Source organism: Canis lupus, chromosome X (assembly GCF_011100685.1).
Source record: "Canis lupus familiaris isolate Mischka breed German Shepherd chromosome X, alternate assembly UU_Cfam_GSD_1.0, whole genome shotgun sequence".
In the NCBI taxonomy this organism is placed as follows: domain Eukaryota; kingdom Metazoa; phylum Chordata; class Mammalia; order Carnivora; family Canidae; genus Canis; species Canis lupus.
This window is the reverse complement of record NC_049260.1, coordinates 48,285,244-48,311,596: the sequence shown is the minus strand read 5'-3', so window position 1 is coordinate 48,311,596 and position 26,353 is coordinate 48,285,244. Positions and strand designations below refer to the sequence as shown.

Genomic DNA, 26,353 nt, shown 5'->3' with positions numbered 1-26,353 from the left:
CAATGGAAGGGAAGGTGGGCGGGGGGTTGGGGTGACTGGGTGATGGGCACTGAGAGGGGCACTTGGCAGGATGAGCACTGGGTGTTAATCTATATGTTGGCAAATTTAACTCCAATTAAAAAGTTATAAAAAAAATAAGGGGGTAAATCATAGTAGGTGAACACAGTACATTGATTTTTTTTCTGTCTTCCTCCCACTAAACATAGTTTCATATTTTGCTCACTGCTGTATATTCAATATATAAAACAGAATCAGAAGTATGATGAAATCTTTCTCTGATTAACAAGCTGTGGATATCCCCAAATCCCTGTAAAATAATATAAGTCCTATGGGCCAGAGGTATAAGGGTAGTGATGACTGTCTTCCTTCCCCCACTAAGATATATGCTCTACGACATCAAGAACTTTGCCTAGATTGTTTGCCATTCAATCCTCAGGTCCTAGGGCAGGGCTGAGCCTCTATCTGATTATGTATTAATAACCTAATGCCATCATGAAACAATATAATACTTGGTTCAGGACTTGGGGCCTAGTGGGAGAACAGGGGCTAAAAAGCATTATTATATATCTGAAAAGGATATGCATTTCTATTTTTTGTATCTAACATATACTTTAACCCGTTATTTATATCTTGTTTTTTATTATTCTGTGATGTTTTATATTCACCTTATATCTTCATTATTGGACTGAAGACTACTTAAAGGATAAAAGACAGGAATGCCTGGGTCGCTCAGGGGTTGAGAGTCTGCTCAGGGTGTGAACCTGGGATCCAGGGATCCCCACAACAGGCAGGGCGGAACCTGTTTCTCCCTCTGCCTGTGTCTCTGCCTCTCTCTCTGTGTCTCTCATGAATAAATAAATAAAATCTTTTTTAAAAGGATAAAAGACCATGTGTTAAGAAAGGAAGGGTTGTTTTGTTTTGTTTTTTACTGCTACATCCCAAACTCTTAAAACAGTACCAGAATTAGGGCCAACTTTCCTCTGAGTGTCTGTCTGAATGTCAGGTGGCCCCAGTATTATCACGGGAAAATGTAAGTCCTGTTTCTGGTCTTGAGGTCAGGTTTGGTAGTAGATATCTATCTCAGCTACGACCAAGATACAAATTCTATGAGAAATGAAATTTTTTTTTTTTAGTCAGTAGCCAGTGCTGTGGCTAGGGCCAAGCATTCCTGAGTGTCAAAAGTGGTAAAAGAATAGAAAAAAATTTTTTTCTATAATAAAAAAGAAAATAAATTCCACATGACTTAAAGTTTCCCATTTATGTCAAAATTTTTAAAAGCACAAAAACCAATGCTATCATCAATTATGGTTATATCTGAAATAAATGTGTAAGACATAGCCAAGATTCACACTAAATTCATATTAGTGTTTCCTTCAGCAGAGGAAGCAAAGTAGAAGAGGAAGTATTGGGAAAAGGATTTATTATATGTAATGTTCTGACTTTAAAAAATACATAAATCTATATCTAAAGCAAATATGCCAAAATGTTGATAAATTTAATTACTTAAATATTGACATTGTTAAAAAAATATTGACATTGTTGATTTGGGGCAAAAGTAAACAAATGTCATATTTCACATACTTTCCATATTATGTTTTAATTTTTCAAAATAAATAAAATATAAAGAGGTTTTATAACTCTTTAAAACACCATTATAACTGATTTATTATAATGTTTTCACTATTGAACATATTTAGGAAATATGCATATGCAATATGCAAGATCATAAAGCATCTGAAAAATACAATCAAGAAGCTTGATAATAGAGAAAATTTTAAATTTTATTTTTTACAGAAACTATACATTCCTTTTTAATAGAAAGCGTAAATAAACCAATTACCATTGGAGAGATAAGAAGGCTGACTAAGGATCTACCATCAAAATTGTTACCAGGATTAAATTGTTTTATAGCTTAGTACTAGCTAATTAAAAAAAACCTGGAATTTGAAATAGAAAAATTTTAAAAAAGAAAAACAATTCCAATGCTTTTTAAGTTATTTCAGACCACAAAAATGACTGAAAAGTCAACAATTCATTTTTAAAACTAGCACGATTTTAAAAATAAAACTTGATAAAGACAGTGTAAGAAAGAAAAAAATACAATTTCAGTTTGAATTATAAATGCAATAATTCTAAATAAAATATTAGCAAATAAAACTCAGCAATATATCAAATGATTATTACAACATGACCAAGTAGGATTTATTCCAGAAACACAAGTTTGGTTCAACATCAAATACTTACTCCTCTAATTCATTATATCAACAAATTAAAGGAAAACAAAATCATATGATTTTGTCAATGGATGCTGAAAGACATTAGATAATTTTCAGGAGCCATTTTTAGTAAGCCCCCTAATGGAAACAGGAATTTTTTATTTATTTAAATTAAAAAAAATTTTTTTAAACAGGAATTTTTTAAAAAATGGAATAAAATAAACTCCTTAAACATTCTAACGGCTAGTGACTATTTGCCAATAACCAATAGCAAATGTCATATTAATAGCACTAAAGACAATTCTGTGAAAATTAATACCAGAGAAGCATATCTGTCATAATCATTAGTTAACATTACTTTGAATAAATAAAATTATCTTCATTTGCAGATGAAATGACTATATACCTACAAGACTGAAAATATTCTAAATATTCCATTTTTTAAGTGTAATAAGAGACTTTAGTAAGCTGATTCAATATAAGGTAAATTTTTTTTAAATGATCTGTGGTTTGTCTATATTGTTAAAAATAAAAAGTTACAAATGAGGAGGAAAAAACACCCAATTCAAAATGTCAAAATGTGACAATATCTGTAAAAATATTTAGAAATAAATTTAATCAGATATAATGGATCCTTATGAAGAACATAACAAAACCAAAACCAAAAGATTTTAATGATGTACCACAACTCTGGAGCCTTAAGGGTTAATACCATTAAAATTGTCCTCTAAATAGAAATGTAGGAAAAAACAAATAGAAATGTAGAAATGTAACACAACTCTAAGATATTAGGATTTTTAAAATGTGGAAAGAATGCTTTCAATTTTTATAGAAAGAATGAATGGCTAGAACAATTTATATAAAAGAAGAAATGGAAAACAAAACAAAATACCTCATGAAAGGAAACTTGCTTTACCAGAGTTCAAAATTTATGGTCAAGCCACTAGAGTTAAATGATTAGAATACTGACTCACAAACTTGAAAATGGGTGGTTTATTTAATAAATGATAGTGTAATCAGGAATCCAATGTGAACAAAATGTATATCTGAACCTTCGTCTTATACCATATACAAAATAAACTCCAGATGGAGTTAAAGCCTTAAAATTAATGAAAATTTTAGAAAAAAAAATGTAGGTGAATATTTGCATGACATTCATCTGAAAAAGACAGTAAACTCAAAAGCCAAAAAGTAGGTAGTAGTCTACCTAAAAATTAAAAATGACAGCAACAATTGTAAAGTAAAAGATACCATCAATACAGTTAAGATCAATGACAGAATGTGAAAAATACAAATGTGCTACAAATGATTAATATGTACCCTAGAGAAATGTAATAAGAACTCCTACAAATTTATAAGAACAAAACTTCAATAAACAAATGAGCAAAGGATAAGTACTGGCAAATCACAAAAACGAAAAATCCAAATAGTCAAACAAACAAACCTCCTTGAATTTGTCAATTAAAAATATTATGTAATTTTTCACCCTCCAGATTTGCAAACTTGAAAGAGTGCTGGAGAGGATACTGGGAAATGAGCACTTTCATTTTGTATCATAATTTTGTAATATCCTTTAGAATTAAATATACCTCCTACCTAGCAATCCCATTTCTGGGGATCTACCCAAAAGAAATAAAAGCACCAGTATTTATAGCAGCAGTGTTATGATGAAAAAAGGGAGGGAAATAATTTAAGTGACCATCAATAATAAAATGGTTGAATTCCTTTTTGGTTTATAAATATATTGTATATGCAGCTGCTAGAGGGAAGGAGAGAGAGAAGAAGAGAAATGGGTGATTTATTTAACAAATGTGATGGCATAATCAGTACCTGATATGAACAAAATGTGTAATTAGATCTCTATGTTATACCATTTACAAAAATAAATTCCAGAGGCATAGGGGGACTGGGAGAGGAGAGGAGGGAAAGGGGAGAGGGAAGGAGAGAAACTTGCAACTAATGATTAGAAAAGATACCATGGATATTCCAAATGTGAAAAGCAATTACAGAGAAATGATGTGGCTTTTCATTTTTACAGAAGAGACTGCAACAAACTTTCTGTAAGTGGATGGGGAAAACGTGGAAGATTATATATCATGTTCTTAATACATGTTACATGGGAAGAAGAGGGGAGATAAAGTAGGGGAAAGGATCTGGAGTGGGGTTACACCAATAATTTTTCTTAGTTTTTCATTGTTCCAATGGTCATGAATACTTTTCGATTTTCTATTAACCCCCAAATTTAATCTTCAATTACAGAACAAGGCAATTATCAAAAGTACCAACATAGGCTTGGGACAAAACCGTGGGACTAGTCCATGTAAAATTTGGAGGCACAATAAGTAACAACTAATAAATTCCTGAATCTCTGACACCAACATTGTTCTCAAAAATTCACAATTACAAGAACATGACATATTTTACATCTAATAGTTCCACGACTTTTGCAAAAAAAAAAAAAATGAATTTAGGGGGTTTTTACCAAGCCATAGACATAAATGTGAATATCATCATCAAACTTAATGAAGTAGACGGATGGCTTGGCCACCACTTGATGGATAAAAATGCCGGTTCTCTTGGACCCGTCATCTTTGGCGTGTTCTACTTGCTTGCCCACAAGACTGTCGACCACTTCTCCGGGCTCCCTTTCTGCTGTAGGAAAATAGTAGTTGGAATCTGGAATGATGCGCAGGTCACCATCTTTGTAGTCATCCAGCAGTGTGTACATATAAAGGACAGGATCTTTCTCATAAGTGATGTAAAACCAAGTGTCCATCACAGGGGCTCGCGCCAGGACCATGCCCTTCCATTCATCTTTCGTACCGTGTTCACCCTCAAATACATGCCCCACTGCTTTGCCAATCAGGGAATCTGCCAGACGCGAATCAATGCGAGGAGTTGGCACTCTTTCAGGAAGGATTTCTAGCGCTAAAACTCTCTTATCTCGGTGCAGCTCTAGTCCATACACACTATCTTTGCCATCATATTTGATGATGTAGAGAGTGGGCTTCACGGAAACCTGCTCAAGCACTGTACCCTTCCACTGCTCCACGGGCTCATTGCCTTCCTTCCAGCCGTGTTGAATGCGGCAGCCCACGATGTTCCTACGCGTGAGGAAAGTGGGCTTGCGCCTCTGCTTCCTGTGGGTGTGCCTTTTCTTCATCAAGTATGCAGAGACGCCATCGACACCCATCGGGGGCACAGTTGGGGGTGACATGGCTCAGGGTTTAAGGAGGCTCAAGCAAAGCTGCCACTTGCTCAATTAAGCTGACAAAATGTCAACACTATCCAATATGAGATCTTTTTTCGTGATCTCCGTGTCCGTCCTCCCTTCCCCAAGCGCAAGGCTCTCACCAAGGCTTGACAGAAATCCTCTGACCGTGGGCACTGGGACAGCGTGGGCCTTTTGACAGGGTTCTTTCCCGCCCAGGAGAAGTGTCTGCAGCAGTGGCGGTAGCCGCAGGAGATGGCGGGCTAGCTTGTACTGCCTACGCCTTGCACCCGCCCCAACTCCCAACCCTGAGTCCCAGAATTGACCACTTAGCTGTTATCGATGGTGCTGCAGCTGCAAAACGGTGATTGAGGAGGCGACACGAAAGGTAGGCAAGGGATAAGAGAGATGACTGCAGCAGCAAAGGCGCAGGCAGCGGTGGGTCTCTGACAAGTCCGCGCGGCCTCGGCTTTGCAGCGCTGCTCTGCTTGGCCTAGCTCTGGCGCCAGGGTTTTTGCTGCTTCAGGAATCCGACTCCTCTGAGCCCGCCTGCGCCTCGGCCCCGCCCCCTGCCATTCGGTCTTCCGCTTGGCTTGCAGCTGCAGGGCGGGTCAGTGCGCGCACCCGCTTTCAAAACACACAGTCACGGGCTCTCGCTCCATTTCCTCACGCACTTCCGATCGCTTTCCTCAAACTGGAGCCAGACAGGCCGGCTCCCCTGGTCCTTCTTTCTGGCCCCCTCTCGTCCGTCAGCCTTCTCCACAGCCACGCCATCTGCTTTCTATCTTACAGGAATTCCTTACAAAGCCTTTAAAATTATATTCAGTACAGTACACTCATACACAAACATAATTTGTATGTACAAATTATTTTCTTTCAGTTTAAGGAATATGAGAGCAGTGAAGAAAAAGCCTGTGCACAGCCCACCATCTCGATCCAAACTCCCCTTTATTTCTTCTACCTGATCTCTCCCAGTCATGCCTTTTTTAATGATCTTTTCTGAATGTAAAAGAAATGTACTGACATTGTGGAGAATTCCTGAAATTCAGCGAAATAAAAGACAAAACTAACTTTAATCTTACTATCTAGACATACAGTAAAATGTTAGGTATGATTTCTTCCTCATTAATAAGTCTATGCTTATATTTTACAAAATTGGGATATTTCATACGTTTATTGCTTAATTTTTCCCATATATATCAAGAGTATTTTCCAAGCTTATTAAATACCCTGAAAGCAGGATTTTTTAATTGCCTCATGTTTCTTTGTATGGATGGCCCATTATTTATGTTAAATGACCTATGACAAAAGAAACAATGAAGTTAATTTACCTTCACACATGGATTTATTGAGCTAGTATAAACCATACTTACAAATAATATTTAATGTCACGGAAATCCACATATGAGATAAGAACGGTCTGTGAAAAAGCAAGCTATTGAGAAAATATTGTGGGAAAACAAATTTTGTAGAGAGAGAAATGAATGGATTTTTGTTGTATATATTTGCTGTTTTTCTGCTTATAGAACTACTGCATCCTCATATGGAAAATCTGAAAGATAGAAAAGAAAGTGTCTATAATTTCACCTACCTCAAGTCACAGGACTGTTATGAAGATTATTTTTTAAAGATTTTATTCATTTATTCACAAGAGCCACAGAGAGAGAGAGAGGCAGAGACACAGGCAGAGGGAGAAGCAGGCTCCATGCAGTAAGCCCGATGTGGGACTCAATCCTGGGACTCTAGGATCACACCCTGGGCCCAAGGCAGGCTCTAAACCTCTGAGCCACCCAGGGATCCCCTGTTATGAAGATTAAATGAGAATGTCTGTAAAGCTTTTAGCCTTGTATCCTACTTTACAAGATGGCAATTAAAACCAGGGAAGTCTATCCCCCTAATTCTCATTCCTCCACCCTTCACTGGTGAGAAGAGAATAACCTTATGTCATCACAGATAAAATAAAGGCCATTAATTTATCTAGAAATGTAGAAAGGTAGGGGAGAGAGTTGCAAGATGACAATACAGGCTGCCTCCACATTTCATACCTTCCAAGGCTGGGACGGGAAAACCTAGTCTTTGTACCATTTATTTTTTTTAAAGATTTTATTTATTTATTCATGAGAGGCACAGAAAGAAAGAGAGGCAGAGACACAGGCAGAGGGAGAAGCAGGCTCCATTCAGGAAGCCTCATGTGGGACTTGATCCCAGGACTCCAGGATCACTCCCTGGGCCAAAGGCAGGTGCCAAACTGCTGAGCCACCCAGTGATCCCCTTGTACCATTTAATAGCTAAAAGGGCAGAATATCCTGGATCCCCCAATTCTCCATGTTTCCCAGGCCAAAGACTTTGAATATGGGATAATTCTCCAATACTACACATTGAGAAAGTAACTCTAAGGAAGCAAGAAAACTACATGCACTAAGAGGTACTTCTATACTCTTTAGAATGACATAGTGGTGTATACATATTCACATATATGTACAACTTACACAGTGAGTAAAAGAAAGCATGTGTAAATGTCATGCCATTATGTTCCACAAAGACCGTGTCCCAAGTAATTTCCCATACCAAGAAATGCCAAGCTCTTTTTGCTTAAAAAAGCAGTTGACAGGTAGGAGAAGAAGACTACCAGGTCACACAAATGGAGGGCAGACAATTCACTCAGGCCCTTTGGTTATATACTTCATGGGAATTCTGCAAAGCAGCCTGAAAAGGCAATTTCTAGTATCATTTCTTCTCTAGAACTATGATTCTAATGTTAAATCGTTATCCAATGTTACAAATTCAGGTTCAGTGGACCTTACCACACTGTGATGTAATGTGTATTTTGTATATCTGCTTACTTGACTATAAAACCATTCAAGAAAGAACTTTTATCTTGCATGTCAAGTATCTTACACAGAGTAGGAACTCAATAAATATTTATTGAATAAATAAATAAGTGGTTTTAGCTGCCTTGCTCCAATCCAAAGAAATCCTCTCTAATGAAACAAGTACTCTTACACAGTCTCTGTAAAGTCCTAGTGACTCAAAATCTCTCACAGCAGCTTTATTTACCTCTTCAAAACCCCCAGAAATCTGAAAATGATTAAGAGTGCCATCAACCAACAATATGTGGATAATAATAACATTTATCTCAAAGGATAGCTGTAAAGATTAAATAAAATAAATAAAAGTACATTTCTTAGCACATAAACCACTCATGGTAAGTACTTGTGATCTCCTAACCAGTCATCCCCTAAAATAAGCCCTTTTTCTTACCAGATCTGTCTATAAACCACCTGGCTCATGTCCCACCTCTAAACCTTTGCTCCATTTCACACTCAGAACATTTTGCTCAGAACCTGAGCATAAATCAAGAAGGGATTATGGCAGGATTTTGTCCCTTATAGCCAGTTTCAGAGCAATCTTTCAAATGCTGTAATTTTCTGGAAGCCCAAATTCTGGATAAATTAAAATATTATTGAAAATAAATTTGGGAGATACAGTGATAATTATAATTAGATGGCTGGTGGAGATAGGCATAAATGTTGTTAATTCCATTGTATAAGCCAGATTATAATACATACTATGACAGGTACAAATTAAGCACTGGGGACCCAAAGGAGGTAGTGATTTGTTAGGATGGGGAGATTGGAAAAGACAACTTGAAAGAGCAATAAAACAAAAGGAAGACATTTCGAAGGTGGTAGAATATTGAGGCCTTTTCAGTCTAAGTATAAAACGGCTGAAGGAAAGGCACAGAGGGATGCATGGGCATAGGATATATGAAAAGCCGGTCAGAAGCTGGTAGCTGGAGCACTGAGTATGCTAGACTAAGAAACAAGGTATGTGGTTTGTGGTGGGAAACAAGCTTAGTTAACAGCCTCAAATGCAGGTAATTCATCTTCCATCCACTGTGGAGGAATTTGATCTTCTATCCACTGTTAAGTGGAAGCAGAAGATGTTCCAATTCCTCTGATACTGTAGTGTTGGCAGGACCAACTAGTGAGCTGATTTTCCATGACCTATCTGGTAGAAGCAGGCAGTGATTCCCTAAGATGGCAGTGCTTCCCTGTCACAGTAGTTACTATAAGTGGTGCTGAGCACAGAACTGATCTTCCATCCCCCACTCAGCAGAAGCAAGCAATATGGTGTTCTGATTTCCTTGTGTAGTATCAGTGAGGTTCAATGATATGTTGTTCCTAGTGACCTCTATTCTATAGCCTCTTCTCACCCTGCCCCCATATCAACACAACAGCAATGGAACTATGAATAACAGAACATGGCAGGGCTAGTCAGCACTCCAATTTCCAACAATCTTGGTGTTAGTGAAAGCCAGTGAGGAGCTGAAAGTACTTCCCTATCTATCATCAATGAGACTGAATCAGGAGAATAAGATGGGACGAGATGGTACTCAACTTTCCCTCTACCTTTGGTGTTGGTGAGGTCCACTGGTCAGATAAGCATCTACATCCACTTGGAGGCAGTGAGATGGTATGAGTCAGTACCCAACTTTCACCATGGCAGATCAGACAAGGGAGCTAAACTTCTATTTCACACATGTGCAATGAGGCAGTGTAAGTCAGTGTTCTACTTTTGCAAAGGAGGGTGTCAGGAAATCTCACTAGAAGTTGACATGTACACGCACCTGAGCATCCAGCTACATCACAACAGAGATACTCTCTGATTTAAAAAACAAAGGTTAGATTACAGAGCCTCGTATTATAATATCAAAAATGACAAGAATGTGATGAAAATGACAAGTCATACAAAGATCGAGGGAAATCACAACTTGAATGGTGGAAGACAATTAATAGATGTCAAGACTGAGATAAATCAAGCATTGAAATTATCTGAAACAGATTCTAAAGCAGCTATCACAAAAATGCTTCAATAAGCAAATATTAATTATCTCGAAACAAATGGAAAAAGAGAAAACCTCAGCAAATAATGGAAGGTATAAAAAAAGAGCCAAACAGAAACTTTAGAATAGACAATAAAATAAAAATAAAGATCTCCTGGGATTGGAACAATTTTTAAAAATGTTTTCCAGTATAGTCAATATACATTTTTAAAGACTTATTTATTTATTCGAGAAAGTGAGTGAGAGAAAGAGTGGGGGGAAGGGGAAGTGGAGGAGGGAGAGAGAGAATCTCAAGCTGGTTCTGAGCTGAGCATGGAGCTGCTGGAATGCTTGATATCATGACCATGAGATCATGACCTGAGATGAATACAAGAGTTTGACACTTAACTGACTGAACCAACCTAGGCGTCTCTACATTGTTATATCAGTATCAAGTATGCAATGTAGTGATTCAACAATTCAATACATCACCAAAGTACTTATTATGACAAGTGCACTCCTTAATCCACATTACCTATGTCTCTCATCTGCCCATTCACTGCCCCTCTGGTAACCATCAATTTGTTCTTTATAATTAAGAGTGTTTTTTTGGCTTCTCTCTCTCTCTATCTCTCTTTCTCTTACTCTCTTTTTATCCTCCACCCCCTTTGCTCATTTGTTTTGTTTCATGAATTCCACATATGAATGAAATCATATGGTATTTGACTTTCTCTGACTGAATTATTTCACTTGACATTATACTCTAGCTACATCCATGTCACTGCAAACAGCAAGATTTAATTCCTGATTATGGCCAAATAATATTCTATTGTATATAAGTACTCCATCTTTTTTTAAGATTTTTATTTATTTATTCATGAGAGAGACAGAGAGAGAGAGAGAGGCAGAGACACAGGCAGAGAAGCAGGCTCCATGCAGGGAGCCCGATGTGGGACTCGATCCGGGGACTCCAGGATCACGCCCTGAGCCAAAGGCAGAAGCTTAACTGCTGAGCCACCCAGGCATCCCTACTCCATCTTTTTTTATCCATTCATTTGTCAGTGTACATGTGGGGTGCTTCCATAATTTGGCTATTATAAATAATGCTGCTATAAACATAGGGATGCATGTATCTCCTTGAATTAGTGTTTTTGTATTTTTAGGGTAAGTACCCATTAGAACAATTACTGGATTATAGAGCAGTTTTATTTCTAACTTTCTGAGGACATGCCATACTCTTTCCCAGAGTGGCTACACCAGATTGCATTCCCACCTACAGTGCAAGAGGGCTCCTTTTTTCAATCTTCAGCAACAATCAATGTTTCTTGTGTTTTTTATTTTGGTCATTCAGACAAATATGAAGTAATATTGCAGCTTTAATTTGCATTTCCCCAATAATGAGTGATGTTGAGCATCTCTTCCTGTGTCTGTTGGCCATTTGGATGTCTTCTTTGGAGAAATATCTGTTCAGGTCTTCTGCCCATTTCTTCACTGGAATTTTATTTTTGGGGTGTTGAATTTGTTAGGTTCTTTATAGATTTGGATATTAGATTTTATCTGATAAGACATTTGCAAATATCTTCTCCCATTCTGTAGGTTGCCTTTTAGTTTTGTTTGCTGTTTGCTGTGCAAAAAAAATTTTATCCTGATAAAGTCCCAATAGTTCATTTCTGCTAAGATTCTCTTGCCTTTGGAGTCTAGCCTAGTCTCTTGCCAGTCTAGCAAGAACTTCCTATAGCTGATCTCAAGGAGGTTGCTGCTTATGTTCTTTTCTAGGATTTTGATGGATTCCTGGCTCACATTTAGGTCTTTCATCTACTTTGAATTTATTATGTGTATGGTGCAAGAAAATGGTCTAGTTTCATTATTCTGCATGTAGCTATCCAATTTTCCCAACATCATTTATTGATGGGACCATCTTTTTTTCCACTGGATATTCTTTACTTACTTGTTGAAGATTAGTTGACCATATAGCTGTGGGTCTATTTCTGGGTTCTTTATTCTGTTCCATCGATCTATGTGTCTGCTTTTGTGCCAGTGCCATACTGTCTTGATGGTTATAGCTTTGTAATACAACTTCAAGTCTGGAATCCTGATGCCTCCAGCTTTGCTTTTCTGTTTCAATGTTACTTTAACTATTCAGAGTCTTAGTTCAATACAAATTTCAGGATTGTTACAGCTCTGTGAAAAATGTTGATGGTATTTTCATAGGGATTGTGTTGAATGTAAAGATTGCTTTGGGAAGTATAAGGATTTTAACAATATTTGTTCTTCCAATTCATGAGCATAGTCTTTTTCCATTTCTTTGTGTCTTCCTCAATCTCTTTCATGAGTGTTCTATAATCTCCTGAGTACAGATCCTTTGCCTCTTTGATAAGGTTTACTTCTAGTTATCCATGTCACAACAAATTGAAAGAAATTCTTTTTTAGGGCTGAGTGATGTTTGTATACATGTATGTATATGTATATATATATGAATAAATACCCACTTCACACCTGTCAGAATGGCTACAATTAACACAAGAAACAACAGATGTTGGTAAGGATGCAGAGAAAGGGGAACCCTCTTGCACTGTTGGTGAGAATGCAAACTGATGCAGCCATTCTGGAAAACAGTATGAAAATTTCTCAAAAAGTTAAAAATAGAACTCCCCTATGACCCAGCAATTGCACTAGTAGGTATACATCCAAAGAATACAAAAATACAAATTTGAAGGGGTACATGTACCCCAGTGTTTATAGCTGCATTATCAACAATGCCAAAATATGGAAAAAGCCCAAATGACAATCAATTAATGAATGGATAAAGATGTGCTATATATATATCACATATATAATGTATATAATATAATAATATTCCTATATAGGAATATTATTCAGCTATCAAAATTAATGACCTCTTGCTATTTGTAATAATATGGATGGAACTAGACTGTGTTATGCTAAACAAAATAAGTTAGTCAGAGAAAGACAAATACAACATGATCTCATGCATATGTGGAGTTTAAAGAACAAAACAGATGAACTTATGGGAAGGAGGTAAAAGAGAGAGAGAGAGAAACAAACCATAAGAGACTCAATGATACAGAACAAACTATCATTTATGGAGGGAGGTAAGTGGGAGATGGGCTAAATGGGTGATAGGTATTAAGGAGGTCACTTGCCCTGTTGAGTACTGCGTGTTATATGTAAGTGATGATTCACTAAATTCTACTCCTGAGAACAATATGACACTTTATGTTAACCAACCAATTTAAATAAAATTTTGAAAATAAAAACATGAAATCTGCAGCTGTAATTAAAATCTTACCTTTAGAAATAATCTTAAAATATTTAACTTTTCAATTAGCCACTAAAACTTCTTTGGTAATTTTTGTCTTCATCTGATCTGTAATACCAGTATGCCTCCCCACTCTTTTGTATATGTTAAATGTATTAATTGATGACAAAGAGTTGAGGAAAATTACATATTCATTAGCAACTTTCTTTTAGAATTGAAAATTCCATATTTTTTTAGTTGAAAATGCACTTTTTTGGTTCATAGGTGCATTAAAAATTTATTGCAAAATAAAAGGGTAAAAGAAAAGTGGAATACACTTTAGGTTTTAACTATAGAATACATAAAAAAGCATCTATAGCAAGATATATAGATACAGTCTAGTATAGGACTGCTCAGCATTTATTTCTCATACGCATGACACGTTTTCTGCTGACTCCACAGACAAAGGGATGATAGTTTTGTTCATCTCAAAGAGTTGACATAAGCCACAGTTCAAGTAGATGGCCCATCAAGTAGCCAAAAGGGGCAGCAGCATTAAACACTTCTCTAACCCCTACTAATGACCAGAAGGTATTAATTTTCCTAGCTTATATCCATAAGCACTTTATATCAACTGTTCTTGAAAGGGAGGTAGTAAGTATGATGCTAATTCTAGATCACATCAAGAAAAGTGAGCCTGGTTACCTCCTTCAGACTTTCCCACTGAACTCTGGTTAAACCAAGGACTGTTACTACATACATCTCACATATTATTTATTAAAGATCTGGATGTACAAGATGGAGACTCATCAGAGACATCTGGGAAGAAAATGGTTAACATGCTGGTCTGCAATCTGTATTTTCTCTTCAGCAGAGGGAGGAGGCATCAAGGGAGAGAGATGTCAACTCTGGCAAACACAATAATGGTTTTTGCTGGAGAGTCTTTATCTTTGGAATGCTTTAAACTGTATATACCTTATTTATCCAGGATGGCTTATAAGTAAAAAACATGGAATCTACAGATTTATGGGGTGTGGCTCCCTGAGAAATGGCAGGAAAGATATGCAATTATAGAACAATAAATGGAGATATTTCCAGATGAAAATAAATCCTTTTGCATATGATACTATATATTTGGCACCAAGAGTGCATCATGCTGCAGCAAGAAAGGATCTGAGGAGTGTGTTGGAGAACCAAGAACTATACTGCTGTGCCAGTGATTTGCAATTGCTTATGTCCTTAACATTATCAATAAATCTTTATACTAAGTAAAATTGTGGATTTATGTAAGTCTTAAGAAAAATACCTAGTAATGCAATTGCTAGGTCATAACCTAGGTCTATTTTTAACTTTTTGAGGAACCTCCATACTGTTTTCCAGAGTTACACCAGTTTGAATTACCACCAACAGTGTAAGAGTGTTCACCTTTCTCTGCATACTCGACAACACATGTTATTTCCTGTGTTGTTATTTCAGCCATTCTTACTGGTATAAGGTGATATCACATTTCAGTTTTGATTTGTATTTTCTCTGATGATAAGTGTCATGTTGAGCACCCTCTCATGTGTCTATCAGCCATCTGTATGCCTTTGGATAAATGTCTATTCATGTTTTCCATTTTTAAAATGGATTACTTGGGGAAATGTTGAGTTTAATAAATTCTTTATAGATTTTGAATACTAATTCTTAATCAGATATATAATTTACAAATATATTTCACATTCTTAAGGTTACCTTTTAGCATTATTCATTGTTTCCTTTGCTGTTCAGAAGATTTTCATTCTGATGGTCTGAATTTTTTTTTTCTCCCTTGTCTTAGGAGACATATCTAGTAAGAAGTTTCTGGGGCTGATGTCACAGAGATTACTGCCTGTGTTCTCCTCTAGGATTTTCACGGTTTCCTGTCTCACGTTTTTAATTCATTTTGAATTTACTTTTTTGTATGGTGTAAGAGAGTGGTCCAGTTTCATTCTTTTGCATGTTGCTATCCAGGTATCCAAACACCATCTGTTGAAGAGACTATCTTTTCTCCATAAGATATTCTTTCATGGGTAGGAAATATCAGAAAGGGGGACAGAACATGAAAGACTCCTAACTCTGGGAAACGAACTATGGGTGGTGGAAGGGGAGGAGGGCGGGGGGTGGGGGTGACTGGGTGGCGGGCACTGAGGGGGGCACTTGATGGGATGAGCGCTGGGTGTTATTCTGTATGTTGGCAAATTGAACACCAATAAAAAATAAATTTATTATTAAAAAAAATATTCTTTCATGCTTTGTTAAAAATTAATTGACCATATAGTTGTGGGTTCATTTCTGGGTTTTTGTTGCTGTTGTTGTTGCTATTGATCAATCCATGTATCTATCCACCTTTGTGCCAGTACCATACTGTTTTGATCATTATAGTTTGTAATATAACCTGAAGTCCAGAATTCTGATGCTTCCAATTTTGCTTTTCTTTTTCAGGTTGCTTTGGCTATTTAGGGTCTTTTGTGGTTTGATAAAAATGATGGGATTTTTCTAGCTCTGTGTAAAATACCAGTGGTATTTTAATAGAGATTGTATTGAATATGTAGATTGCTTTGGATACTATGGGCATTTTTAAAAATAAATTTATTTTTTATTGGTGTTCAATTTGTCAACATACAGAATAACACCCAGTGCTCATCCCGTCAAGTGCCCCCCTCAGTGCCCGCCACCCGGTCACCCCCACCCTCGCCCTCCTCCCCTTCCACCACCCCTAGTTCGTTTCCCAGAGTTAGGAGTCTTTCATGTTCTGTCTCCCTTTTTGATATTTCCCACTTATTTTTTCTCCTTTCCCCTTTATTCCCTTTCACTATTTTTTATATTCCCCAAATGAATGAGACCATATAATGTTTTTCCTTCTTGCTATGGGCATTTTAACAATAATTGTTCTTCCAATCCATGAATTTGTAAGGTATCTCCATTTTTTGTCATTTATAAAATAAATTTTCAGTTTACAGTTTTTAGATTGCATATAAAAAAACTGCTTTGGTCAGGTTTATTCCTAGATATCATATGGTTTTGATGCAATTGTAAATGATATTGTTTACTTGTTTTCTCTTTCTGATCATTAATTATTGGTGCATAGAAGTACAACAGATTTCTATACATTGATTTTGTATCCTGCAACTTTACTGAATTCGTGTATCAATTCTAGCAAATTTTTGGTGGAATCTTTTGGGTTCCCTATAGAGAGTATCAAGTCATCTGCAAAAAGTAAAATTTTCACTTCCTCCTTGCCAAATTGGATGCTTTTTATAACTTTTTGTTTTCTGATGACTGTGGCAAGTACTTCCAGTACTATGTTAAATGATAGTGGTTAGACTAGATATCTTTGTCTTGTTCCTGGTCATATAGTAAAAGCTCTCAGTTTCTCTACATTCAGGATACTATTAGCTGTGAGTGTTTCATATATGGTCTTTATGATGTTGAGGTATGTTCCCTCTAACCCTACTTTGCTGAGGGCTTTTAGCATGAATGCATGTTGTACTTTGTCAAAAGCTTTTTCTCCATCTATTCAGAGGATCATATGTTTTTTACCCTGTCTTTTTTCAATGTAGTGTATCACGCTGATTGATTTGTGAATATCAAAATACTCTTGCAGCCCAGGAATAAATCCCACCTCTTCATGGTGAATGATTCTTTTAATGTACTGTTGGATTCACCTTGCTAGTATTTTGGAGAGGATATTCACATCAATGTTTATAAAGGATATTGGCCTGCAGTTCTCTTCTTTAGTGAACTCTATTTAACTTTTAGTTACTTAACATACAGTGCAATATTGGTTTCTGGAGTAGAATTCAGTGACTCTCACTCACATACCCAGTGCTCATCACAACAAATGCCCTCAAATACTTACCACCTATTAGCCCATCCTCCACCCACCTCCTTCACTCAACCCTCAGTATATCCTATTCTCTATTAGTAATAGTCTCTTATGGCTTATTTCCCTCCCTCCTTTTTTTATTCTGCCTTCCCATATGTTAATTTGTTTTCTTTCTTAAAGTCCACATATGAATGAGATCATATGGTATTTGTCTTTCTCTGACTAACACACTTCACTTAGTTTAACAAACTCTAGCTCCATCCACATTCTGTAATGGCAAGATTTCATTTTTGATGGCTCAGCAGTATTCCATTGTGTATATATACCACTTCTTCTTTATCCATTTAATATATGGTCATTTAGGCTCTCTCCATAGTTTGGCTATATGTTGCTTATGCTGTTATAAATATTGGGATGCATGTACCCCTTAAAAATCTATATTTTTGTATCCTTTGGATCAATACCTATACAGAGTAGAGCAATTGCTGGATTGTGTGGTAGGTCTATTGTGAACCTCTTGAGGAGCCTCCATACTGTTCTCCAGAGTGGCTTTAGCAATTTGTATTCCCATCAACAGTGCAAGAGAGTTCCTGTTTTGCCCCACCTACACCTCTTGTTTTTTTGTGTGTTTGTTAGTTTTAGACATTCTGACAGGTGTGAGGTGCAGGCTCATTCAGGTGGTCTTCATTTATATTTCCCTGATAATGAGTAATGTTGACCATCTTTTCATGTGTTTGTTAGCCCTCTGTATGCCTTCTTTGGAAAAGTGTCTATTCATGTCTTTTGCCCATTTCTTAACTGGATTGTTTTATTTTGGGGGTTGAGATTTATAATTTTATTATAGATCTGGGATACTAACCCTTTATCAGATATATCATTTGCAAAAATAAATAAATAAATAAATAAATAAATAAATAAATAAATAAATATCATTTGCAAATGTCTCCCCTATGCTGTAGAGTTTCTTTTAGTTTTGTTGATTGTTTTTCTTCATTGTACATTTTCTTCATTGCTTTCTATCTTGATGAACTCCCAGTAGTTCATTTTTGCTTTTGTTTCCCTTGCCTCTGGCAAAGTGTCTAGTAAGAAGTGGCTATAGCTGAGGTCAGAGAGGTTGCTGCCTGTATTCTCCTCTAGGATTTTGATGGTTTCCTGTCTCACATTTAGGTCTTTCATCCATTTTGAATTTATTTTTTGTATGGTGTAAGAAAGTGGTGTAGTTTCATTATTATGCATGTTGCTATCCAATTTCCCAACATCATTTGTTGGAGAGACCGTCTTTTTTCCATTGGATATTCTTTCTTCCTTTGTTGAAGAATAGTTAACCATATAGTTTTTGGCCCATTTCTGGGTTTTCTATTCTGTTCCAATTATCTATGTGTTGGTTTCCTTGCTAGTACCATGCTGTCTTGAGGGTTCCAGCTTTGTAATATAGATTGAAATCTGGAATTCTAATGCCTCCAATTCTTTTTTTCATTTCTTTTGCTATTCTGGGGCCTTTGTGGTCCCATAGAAATTTGAATATCATTTGTTCTAGCTTTGTGGAAAATGTTGGCGATATTTTGAAAAGGACTGCATTAAATGTGTAGATTGCTTTGGGCACTATAAACATTTTAACAATGTTTGTTCTCTCAATCCATGATGTGGTATGGGTGTCTGGGTGGCTCAGTTAGTTAAGCATCTATCTTTGGCTCAGGTCATGATCCCAGGGTCCTGGGATCAAGTCCTGCATCAGGCTCCCTGTTTCTCCCTCTCCCTTTGCTTCTACCTCCTGCTTGTGTGCTCTATCTTTCTCAATCTCTGTCTCTCTCAAATAAATAAATAAATAAATAAATAAATAAATAAATATCTTTGAACAAAAGTAGATTGAGATTATATATATAATATATGATGTATATATTATATGTATATTACTCAGCCATCAGAAGGGATGATTACTTACTATTTGAACTGACATGAATGTAACTGGAGGGAAATAAGTCAATCAAAGAAAGAATTATTTTATGGCTTCACTCATATGTGGAATATAGGAAACAGCACAGAAGATCATAGAGAAAGGGAGGGAAAACTGAATGGAAAGTCATCAAAGGTCCAAAAACCATGAGAGACTCTTAACTATAGGAAACAAACTGAGGGTTGCTGGAGGGGAGGTGGGTAGGGGAATGGGGTAACTGGATGGTGAGCATTGAGTTCATGTGATGTGATGAGCACGGGGTGTTATACATTTGTTATACACAACTGAGAAATTGTTAAACACTACATCTGAGACTAATGATGTACTCTATATTAGCTAAAAATAATTTAAATAAGGGGCACCTGGTGGCTCTGTTGAGTGTCTGCCTTTGGCTCAGGCCATGATCCCGGGTCCTGGGATAGAGTCCTGTATCAGGCTCCCTAGAGGGAGCCTGCTTCTCTCTCCACGTATGTCTCTTCCTCTCTCTCTCTCTTTCTCTCTCTCTCGTCTCTCAGGAATAAATAAATAAATAAGTAAATAAATAAATAAATAAAATTTTTATTTAAAAAAAGGAATTGAAAAAATAAAATAAATGAAAAAATAATAAGAAACAAAGAATAAAATTTTAAAGGAACCTAGATACTGTTTCCCCTAGAACTGCAGCTTTGCAGCACTATTTGATTTGTAGACCTGGTGTGTGCTAGTGTTTGTGCTGATCTTCTGGGGAAGGTGCTTGCTGGACCAAATCTCAAGCCGACTTGTTTCCTTGGAAGTGCACTTTCCTGAGTGCAAGGGGTGGGGCTGGCGTATGCTGCTTTAGTCTCCACTAGGTGGCATTGTTTTCCTCCCGGAAGTGTTTCAACACTGATGGGCGGGATGAAAATGTTGGCTCCTAGTTCTCTACCCTTGGAGCAGAAAATTTCAAATCCCCACACTTCAGTGAGTCTTCAGGGAATAGCGATCACAATTTTGTGGGTCCCCAGTCTCTGTCTGAACCCTGTTTTCACCCTCCCTGTGTCCAAGCTTTAACTCAGGTGTGCGACTGAGTTTCAAAACTCCAGATTTTAGTCATTCTGGTGTGTATTTGTGCTGTTTCTCTGGGGAGGCTGTTACCTCCCTTTTGCCATTTGCTAACTAGTCCCATGAAAGTGGTCGCATGACCATGCAGCACTTTGCAGATTATGGTAAAACAAAGCACAAAACTGGCATCGAGACCCACTGTTCTTTTTTCTTAATTTTTATTTATTTATGATAGCCACAGAGAGAGAGAGAGAGAGGCAGAGACACAGGCAGAGGGAGAAGCAGGCTCCATGCACCGGGAGCCCGACGTGGGATTCGATCCCGGGTCTCCAGGATCGCGCCCTGGGCCAAAGGCAGGCGCTAAACCGCTGTGCCACCCAGGGATCTCGAGACCCGCTGTTCTGAGCTGGCTTCCCTGCTCCTATGCCTGAGAACAATGCAGCAGGTTGGCACCTCCTGTTCTTTAAATCAAGAGTGTCCTCAGACTCTCCTGTCCCTCCTGAGATTCCTCCCTGCTTCATTACCCAAGCACCTTAAAGCCAGGCACATCCCCCATGGTAGCAGACTTCTAAAAGTTCAGATTTTGGGGACGTCTGAGTGGCTTAGCAGTTAAGCATCTGCCTTCAGCTCTGGGTATGATCCCAGAAACCCAGGATCCAGTCCCACATGGGGCTCCCTGCATGGAGCCTGCTTCTCCCTCTGACTATGTCTCTGTGTCTCACATGAATAAATAAATAAAATCTTTAAAAGAAAAACAAACAAACAAAAAACCCCCAAAGGATACAAACAGTGATTCACAGGGGCACATGGACCCCAATGTTTATAGCAGCAATGTCCACAATAGCCAAAATATGGAAAGGGCCCAGGTGTCCATCGACAGAAGAAAGGATAAAGAAGTGGTTGATTTTATATATATATATATATATATATATATATATATATATATATATATATATAAATATTATTCAGCCATGTAATAGAATGAAATCTTGCCCTTTGCAATGATGTGGATGGAACTAGAGGGTATAATGCTAAGCAATATACATTAGTCAGAGAAAGACAAATATTTGATTTCTTTTATATATGGAATTTAAGAAACAAAACAGATGAACATAAGGGTAGGGAAGGAAAAATAAAATGAGACAAAATCAGAGAGGGAAACCAACCATAAGAGAGTACTAACTATAGAAAACAAATTGAGGTTTGCTGGAAGGGAGGTGGATGGGGGGGGTTTGGGTAACTGTGATGGGTATTAAGGAGGGCACTTGATGTAAGGAGCACTGGGTATTATATGCAACTGATGAATCACTAAATTCTACCTCTGAAACTAATAATAAACTGTATGTTAATGAAATTGAATTTAAATTAAAAGAAATTACCCTGTAAAGCCATCTGGTCCTGGACTTTTGCTTGTTGGAGGATTTTTGATTAATGATTCAATGTATTTGCAGGTTATTTGTCTGTTCAATTTTTCTAATTCTTCCTGTTTCAATTTTGGCAGTTATATATATATATGTTTCTAGAAATTTATCAATTTCTTCATGGTCATCCAATCTGTTGGCATATAGTTTTCCATAATTGTTTCTTGCATTTTTTTTCATATCTGTGGTATTGTTTGTTATTCCTTCTCTCTCATTTGTGCTTTTATGTATTTGGGTCCTTTCTCATTGTTTTTTGATGAGTATGACTAGGGGTTTATCAATTTTCTTAATTTTTTTCAATCACTAGATCAAAGTTTCATCAACCTTTTCTACTGTTTTTAAGTTTTGATATAATTTATTTCTGCTCTAATATTTATTATTTCTCTTATTCTCCTGATATTTGCTTTCATTTGTTGTTCTTTTTCTAGCTTCTTTAGGTGTAAAGGTTAGACTGTATGAGTCTTCTTGTTTCTTGAGTTAGGCCTGTATTGCTATATACTTCCCTCTTATGACTGATTTTGCTGCATCCCAATAGTTTTGGACCATTGTGTCTTCATTTTCTTTTGTTTCCATGTACTTTTTAATTTCTTCTTGTTTTCCTGGTTGATACATTCATTGTCAAACAGCATGTTGATTAACCTCCATATATTTGTGGTCTTTCCAATCTTTTTCTTGTGATTGACTAAATTTCATGTTGTTATGGTCTGATAATATGCATGGTATGATCTCAATTTTTGTTCTGTTGAGGCCTGATTTGTGAACTTGTATGTGATCTATTTTGGATAATGTCACATGTGCACTGAAAAATAATAAGAATCCAGATGCATTAGGGTAATAATATTCTGAATATATCTGTTTAGTACATCATGTCCAGTGTGTGACTCCAAGCCATTGTTTCCTTGTTCATTCCGTGCTTATATTATCTGTACTTTAATGTAATTGGGATGTTAAATTCCCTTACTCTTATTATATTATCAATGACTTCTTTTTTGTTATACACTCCCAAGTTTTGTGCACGATTGTCTACAATTATTAGATCTTTTTGGTGGATTGTACTCAGTATTAAGATATGGTGAGTTTCTTAATCTCTTGTTAGTCTTTGGTTTAAAGTCCAGTTTGTCCAATATAGGTATTACCTCTCTGGTTTCTTTTGTTGTCCATTTGATTGATAAATTACTTTCTATCCCCTCAATTACTTTTTATCTTTTTCTTTCAGTAAAATATTTCTCTATATTTTTATTTAAATTCAATTAGCCAACATATAGTATGTCATTAATTTCAGATGTAGTTTTCAATAATGCATCAATTGCATATAAAACCCAATGTTCATCACATTATGTGCCCTCCTTAATGACCATCACCCACTTATTCCAACAACAAACCCACATCCCCTTCAACAATCCTCAGGTTGTTTCTCAGAATTAAGAGTCTCTCATGGATTCTCTCCTTTTATGACTTTTTTCCCATTCATTTTTCCCTCCATTCCCTTATGGTATTCGGCACTATATCTTTTTTTGTTTGTTTGTTTCTTATCTTATTTATTGGAATTCAGTTTGCCAACATATAGCATAACACCCAGTGCTCATCCCACCAAGTGCCCCCCTAATGCCCCTCACCCAGTCACCCCAAACCCCCGCCCACCTCCCCTTCCACTACCCCTTGATCATTTCCCAGAGTTAGGTGTCTCTCATTTTTTATAACACTCAATGATAATTTCACTCATTTTCTCTCCTTTCTCTTTTATTCTCTTTCACTATTTTTTATACTCCCCAAATGAATGAGACCATATAATGTTTGTGCTTCTCTGATTGACTTATTTCACTCAGCATAACACCCTCCAGTTCCATCCACGTCGAAGCAAATGGTGGGTATTTCTCGTTTCTGATGGCTGAGTAATATTCCATTGTACTAATATACCACATCTTCTTTATCCATTCATCTTTCGTTGGACACCGAGGCTCCTTCCACAGTTTGGCTATTGTAGACATTGCTGCTATAAACATCGGAGTGCAGGTCTCCCGGCGTTTCACTGCATCTGTATCTTTGGGGTAAATCCCCAGCAGTGCAACTGCTGGGTGGCAGGGCACTTCTATTTTTAACTCTATGAGGAACCTCCACACAGTTTTCCAGAGTGGCTGCACCAGTTCACATTCCCACCAACAGTGTAAAAAGGTCCTTTCTCCGCATCCTCTCCAACATTTGTGGTTTCCTGCTTTGTTAATTTTCCCCATTCTCACTGGTGTGAGGTGGTATCTCATTGTGGTTTTGATTTGTATTTTCCTGATGGCCAGTGATGAGGAGCACTTTCTCATGTGCTTGTTGGCCAGGTCTATGTCTTACTCTGTGAAATTTCTGTGCATGTTTTTTACCCATTTCAGGATTGGATTGTTTGTTTCTTTGATGTTGATTTTAATAAGTTCTTTATAGATCTTGGATACTAGCCCTTTATCTGATAGGTCATTTGCAATATCTTCTCCCATTCTGTAGGTTGTCTTTTAATTTTGTTGACTGTTTCTTTTGTGGTGCAGAAGCTTCTTATCTTGATGAAATCCCAATAATTCATTTTTGCTTTTGTTTCTCTTGCCTTCATGGATGTACCTTGCAAGAAGTTGCTGTGGCCAAGTTTTCTCCTCTAGGATTTTGATGGAATCTTTTCTCACATTGAGATATTTCATCCATTTTGAGTTTATCTTTGTGTATGGTGTAAGAGAATGGTCTAGTTTCATTCTTCTGTATGTGGCTGTCCAATATTCCCAGCACCATTTATTGAAGAGACTGTCCTTTTTCCAGTGGATAGTCTTTCCTGCTTTGTTGAATATTAGTTGAACTTACAGTTGGGGATCCACTACTGGATTCTCTATTCTGTTCCATTGAACTATGTGTCTGCTTTTGTGCCAGTGCCACACTGCCATGATGACCACAGCTTTGTAGTACAACCTTAAATCTGGCATTGTAATGCCCCCAGCTCTAGTTTTCTTTTTCAATATTCCCCTGGCTAATTGGGGTCTTTTTTGATTCCACACAAATCTTAAGATGATTTATTCCAACTCTCTGAAGAAAGTCCAGGGTACTTTGATAAGGATTGCATTAAATGTGTAAATTGCCCTGGGTAGCATTGACATTTTCACAATATTAATTCTTGCAATCCATTAGTATGAAATATTTTTCCATCTCTTTGTGTCTTCCTCAATTTCTTTCAGAACTGTTCTGTAGCTTTTAGGGTATAGATCCTTTACCTCTTTGGTTGGGTTTATTCCTAGGTATCTTATGCTTTGGGGTGCAATTGTTAATGGGATTGATTCCTTAATTTCTCTTTCTTAATTCTCATTGTTAGGGTATAGAAATGCCACTGACTTCTGGGCATTGATTTTGTATCCTGCCACTCTGCAGAATTGCTGTATGAGTTCTAGCAATCTTGGGGTGGAGGCTTGGGTTTTCTATGTAGAGTATCATGTCATCTGCGAAGAGGGAGAGTTTGACTTCTTCTTTGCCAATTTGAATGCCTTTTATTTCTTTTTGTTGCCTGATTGCTGAGGCTAGGATTTCTAGTACTATGTTGAACAGCAGTAGTGAGAGTGGACATCCCCGTCTTGTTCCTGACCTTAGGGGAAAGAAGCCTCTTAGTGTTTCTCCATTTGAATGATATTTGCTTTGAGCTTTTTGTAGATGGCTTTTAAGGTGCTGAGGAATGTTCCCTCTGTCCCTACACTCTGAAAATTTTTGATCAGGAATGGATGCTGTATTTTGTCAAATGCTTTCTCTGCATCTATTGAGAGGATCATATGGTTCTTGGTTTTTCTCTTGCTGATATGATGAATCACATTGATTGTTTTACGAGTGTTGAACTAGCCTTGTGTCCCGGGAATAAATCCTACTTGGTCATGGTGAATAATGTTCTTAATGTAGTGTTGAATCCTATTGGCTAGTAATTTGTTGATAATTTTTGCATCTGTGCTCATCAAGGATATTGGTCTATAATTCTCCTTTTTGGTGGGGTCTTTGTCTGGTTTTGGACTTAAGGTGATGCTGGCCTCATAGAAGGAGTTTGGAAGTATTCCATCCCTTTCAATCTTTTGGAACACTTTAGTAGAATAGGTATTCTTTCTACTTTAAACAGTTGATAGGAATCCCCTGGGAAGCCACCTGGCCCTGGACTTTTGTGTCTGGGGAGGTTTTTGATGACTGCTTCAATTTCCCCTCTGGTTATCGGCCTGTTCCTCAAAGAGTTAAAAATACAGCTACCCTACGACCCAGCAATTGCACTAGTGGTATTTACCCCAATGATAGAGATGCAATGAAACACCAGGACACCTGCACCCATTGTTTATAACATCAACGTCCCCAATTGCCAATCTGTGGAAGGAACCTCAGTGTACATAAAAGGATAAATAGATAAAGAAGATGTGGTATAGATTTACATTGGAATATTACTCTGCCATTAGAATTGATGAATACCCGCCATTTTCTTTGATGTGGATGGACCTGGAAGGTATTATGCTGAGTTAAATAAGTCAATCAGAGGACAATCATTATATGGTTTCACTCATATGGAGACTATAATAAATAGTGAAAGGGATTATAGGGGAAAGGAGAGAAAGTG

General features: G+C 37.1%; 1 protein-coding gene across 1 annotated transcript; it reads right to left on the bottom strand.

The window, feature by feature from the left end:
* Nucleotides 1-1,760: 1,760 nt before the first annotated feature.
* Nucleotides 1,761-6,056, bottom strand: LOC119878025 (spindlin-4). Its single transcript, XM_038586513.1, has one exon. It carries the CDS (start codon nucleotides 5,431-5,433, stop codon nucleotides 4,684-4,686), a length of 750 nt encoding a protein of 249 aa, XP_038442441.1. The 5' UTR covers nucleotides 5,434-6,056; the 3' UTR covers nucleotides 1,761-4,683.
* Nucleotides 6,057-26,353: the final 20,297 nt, after the last annotated feature.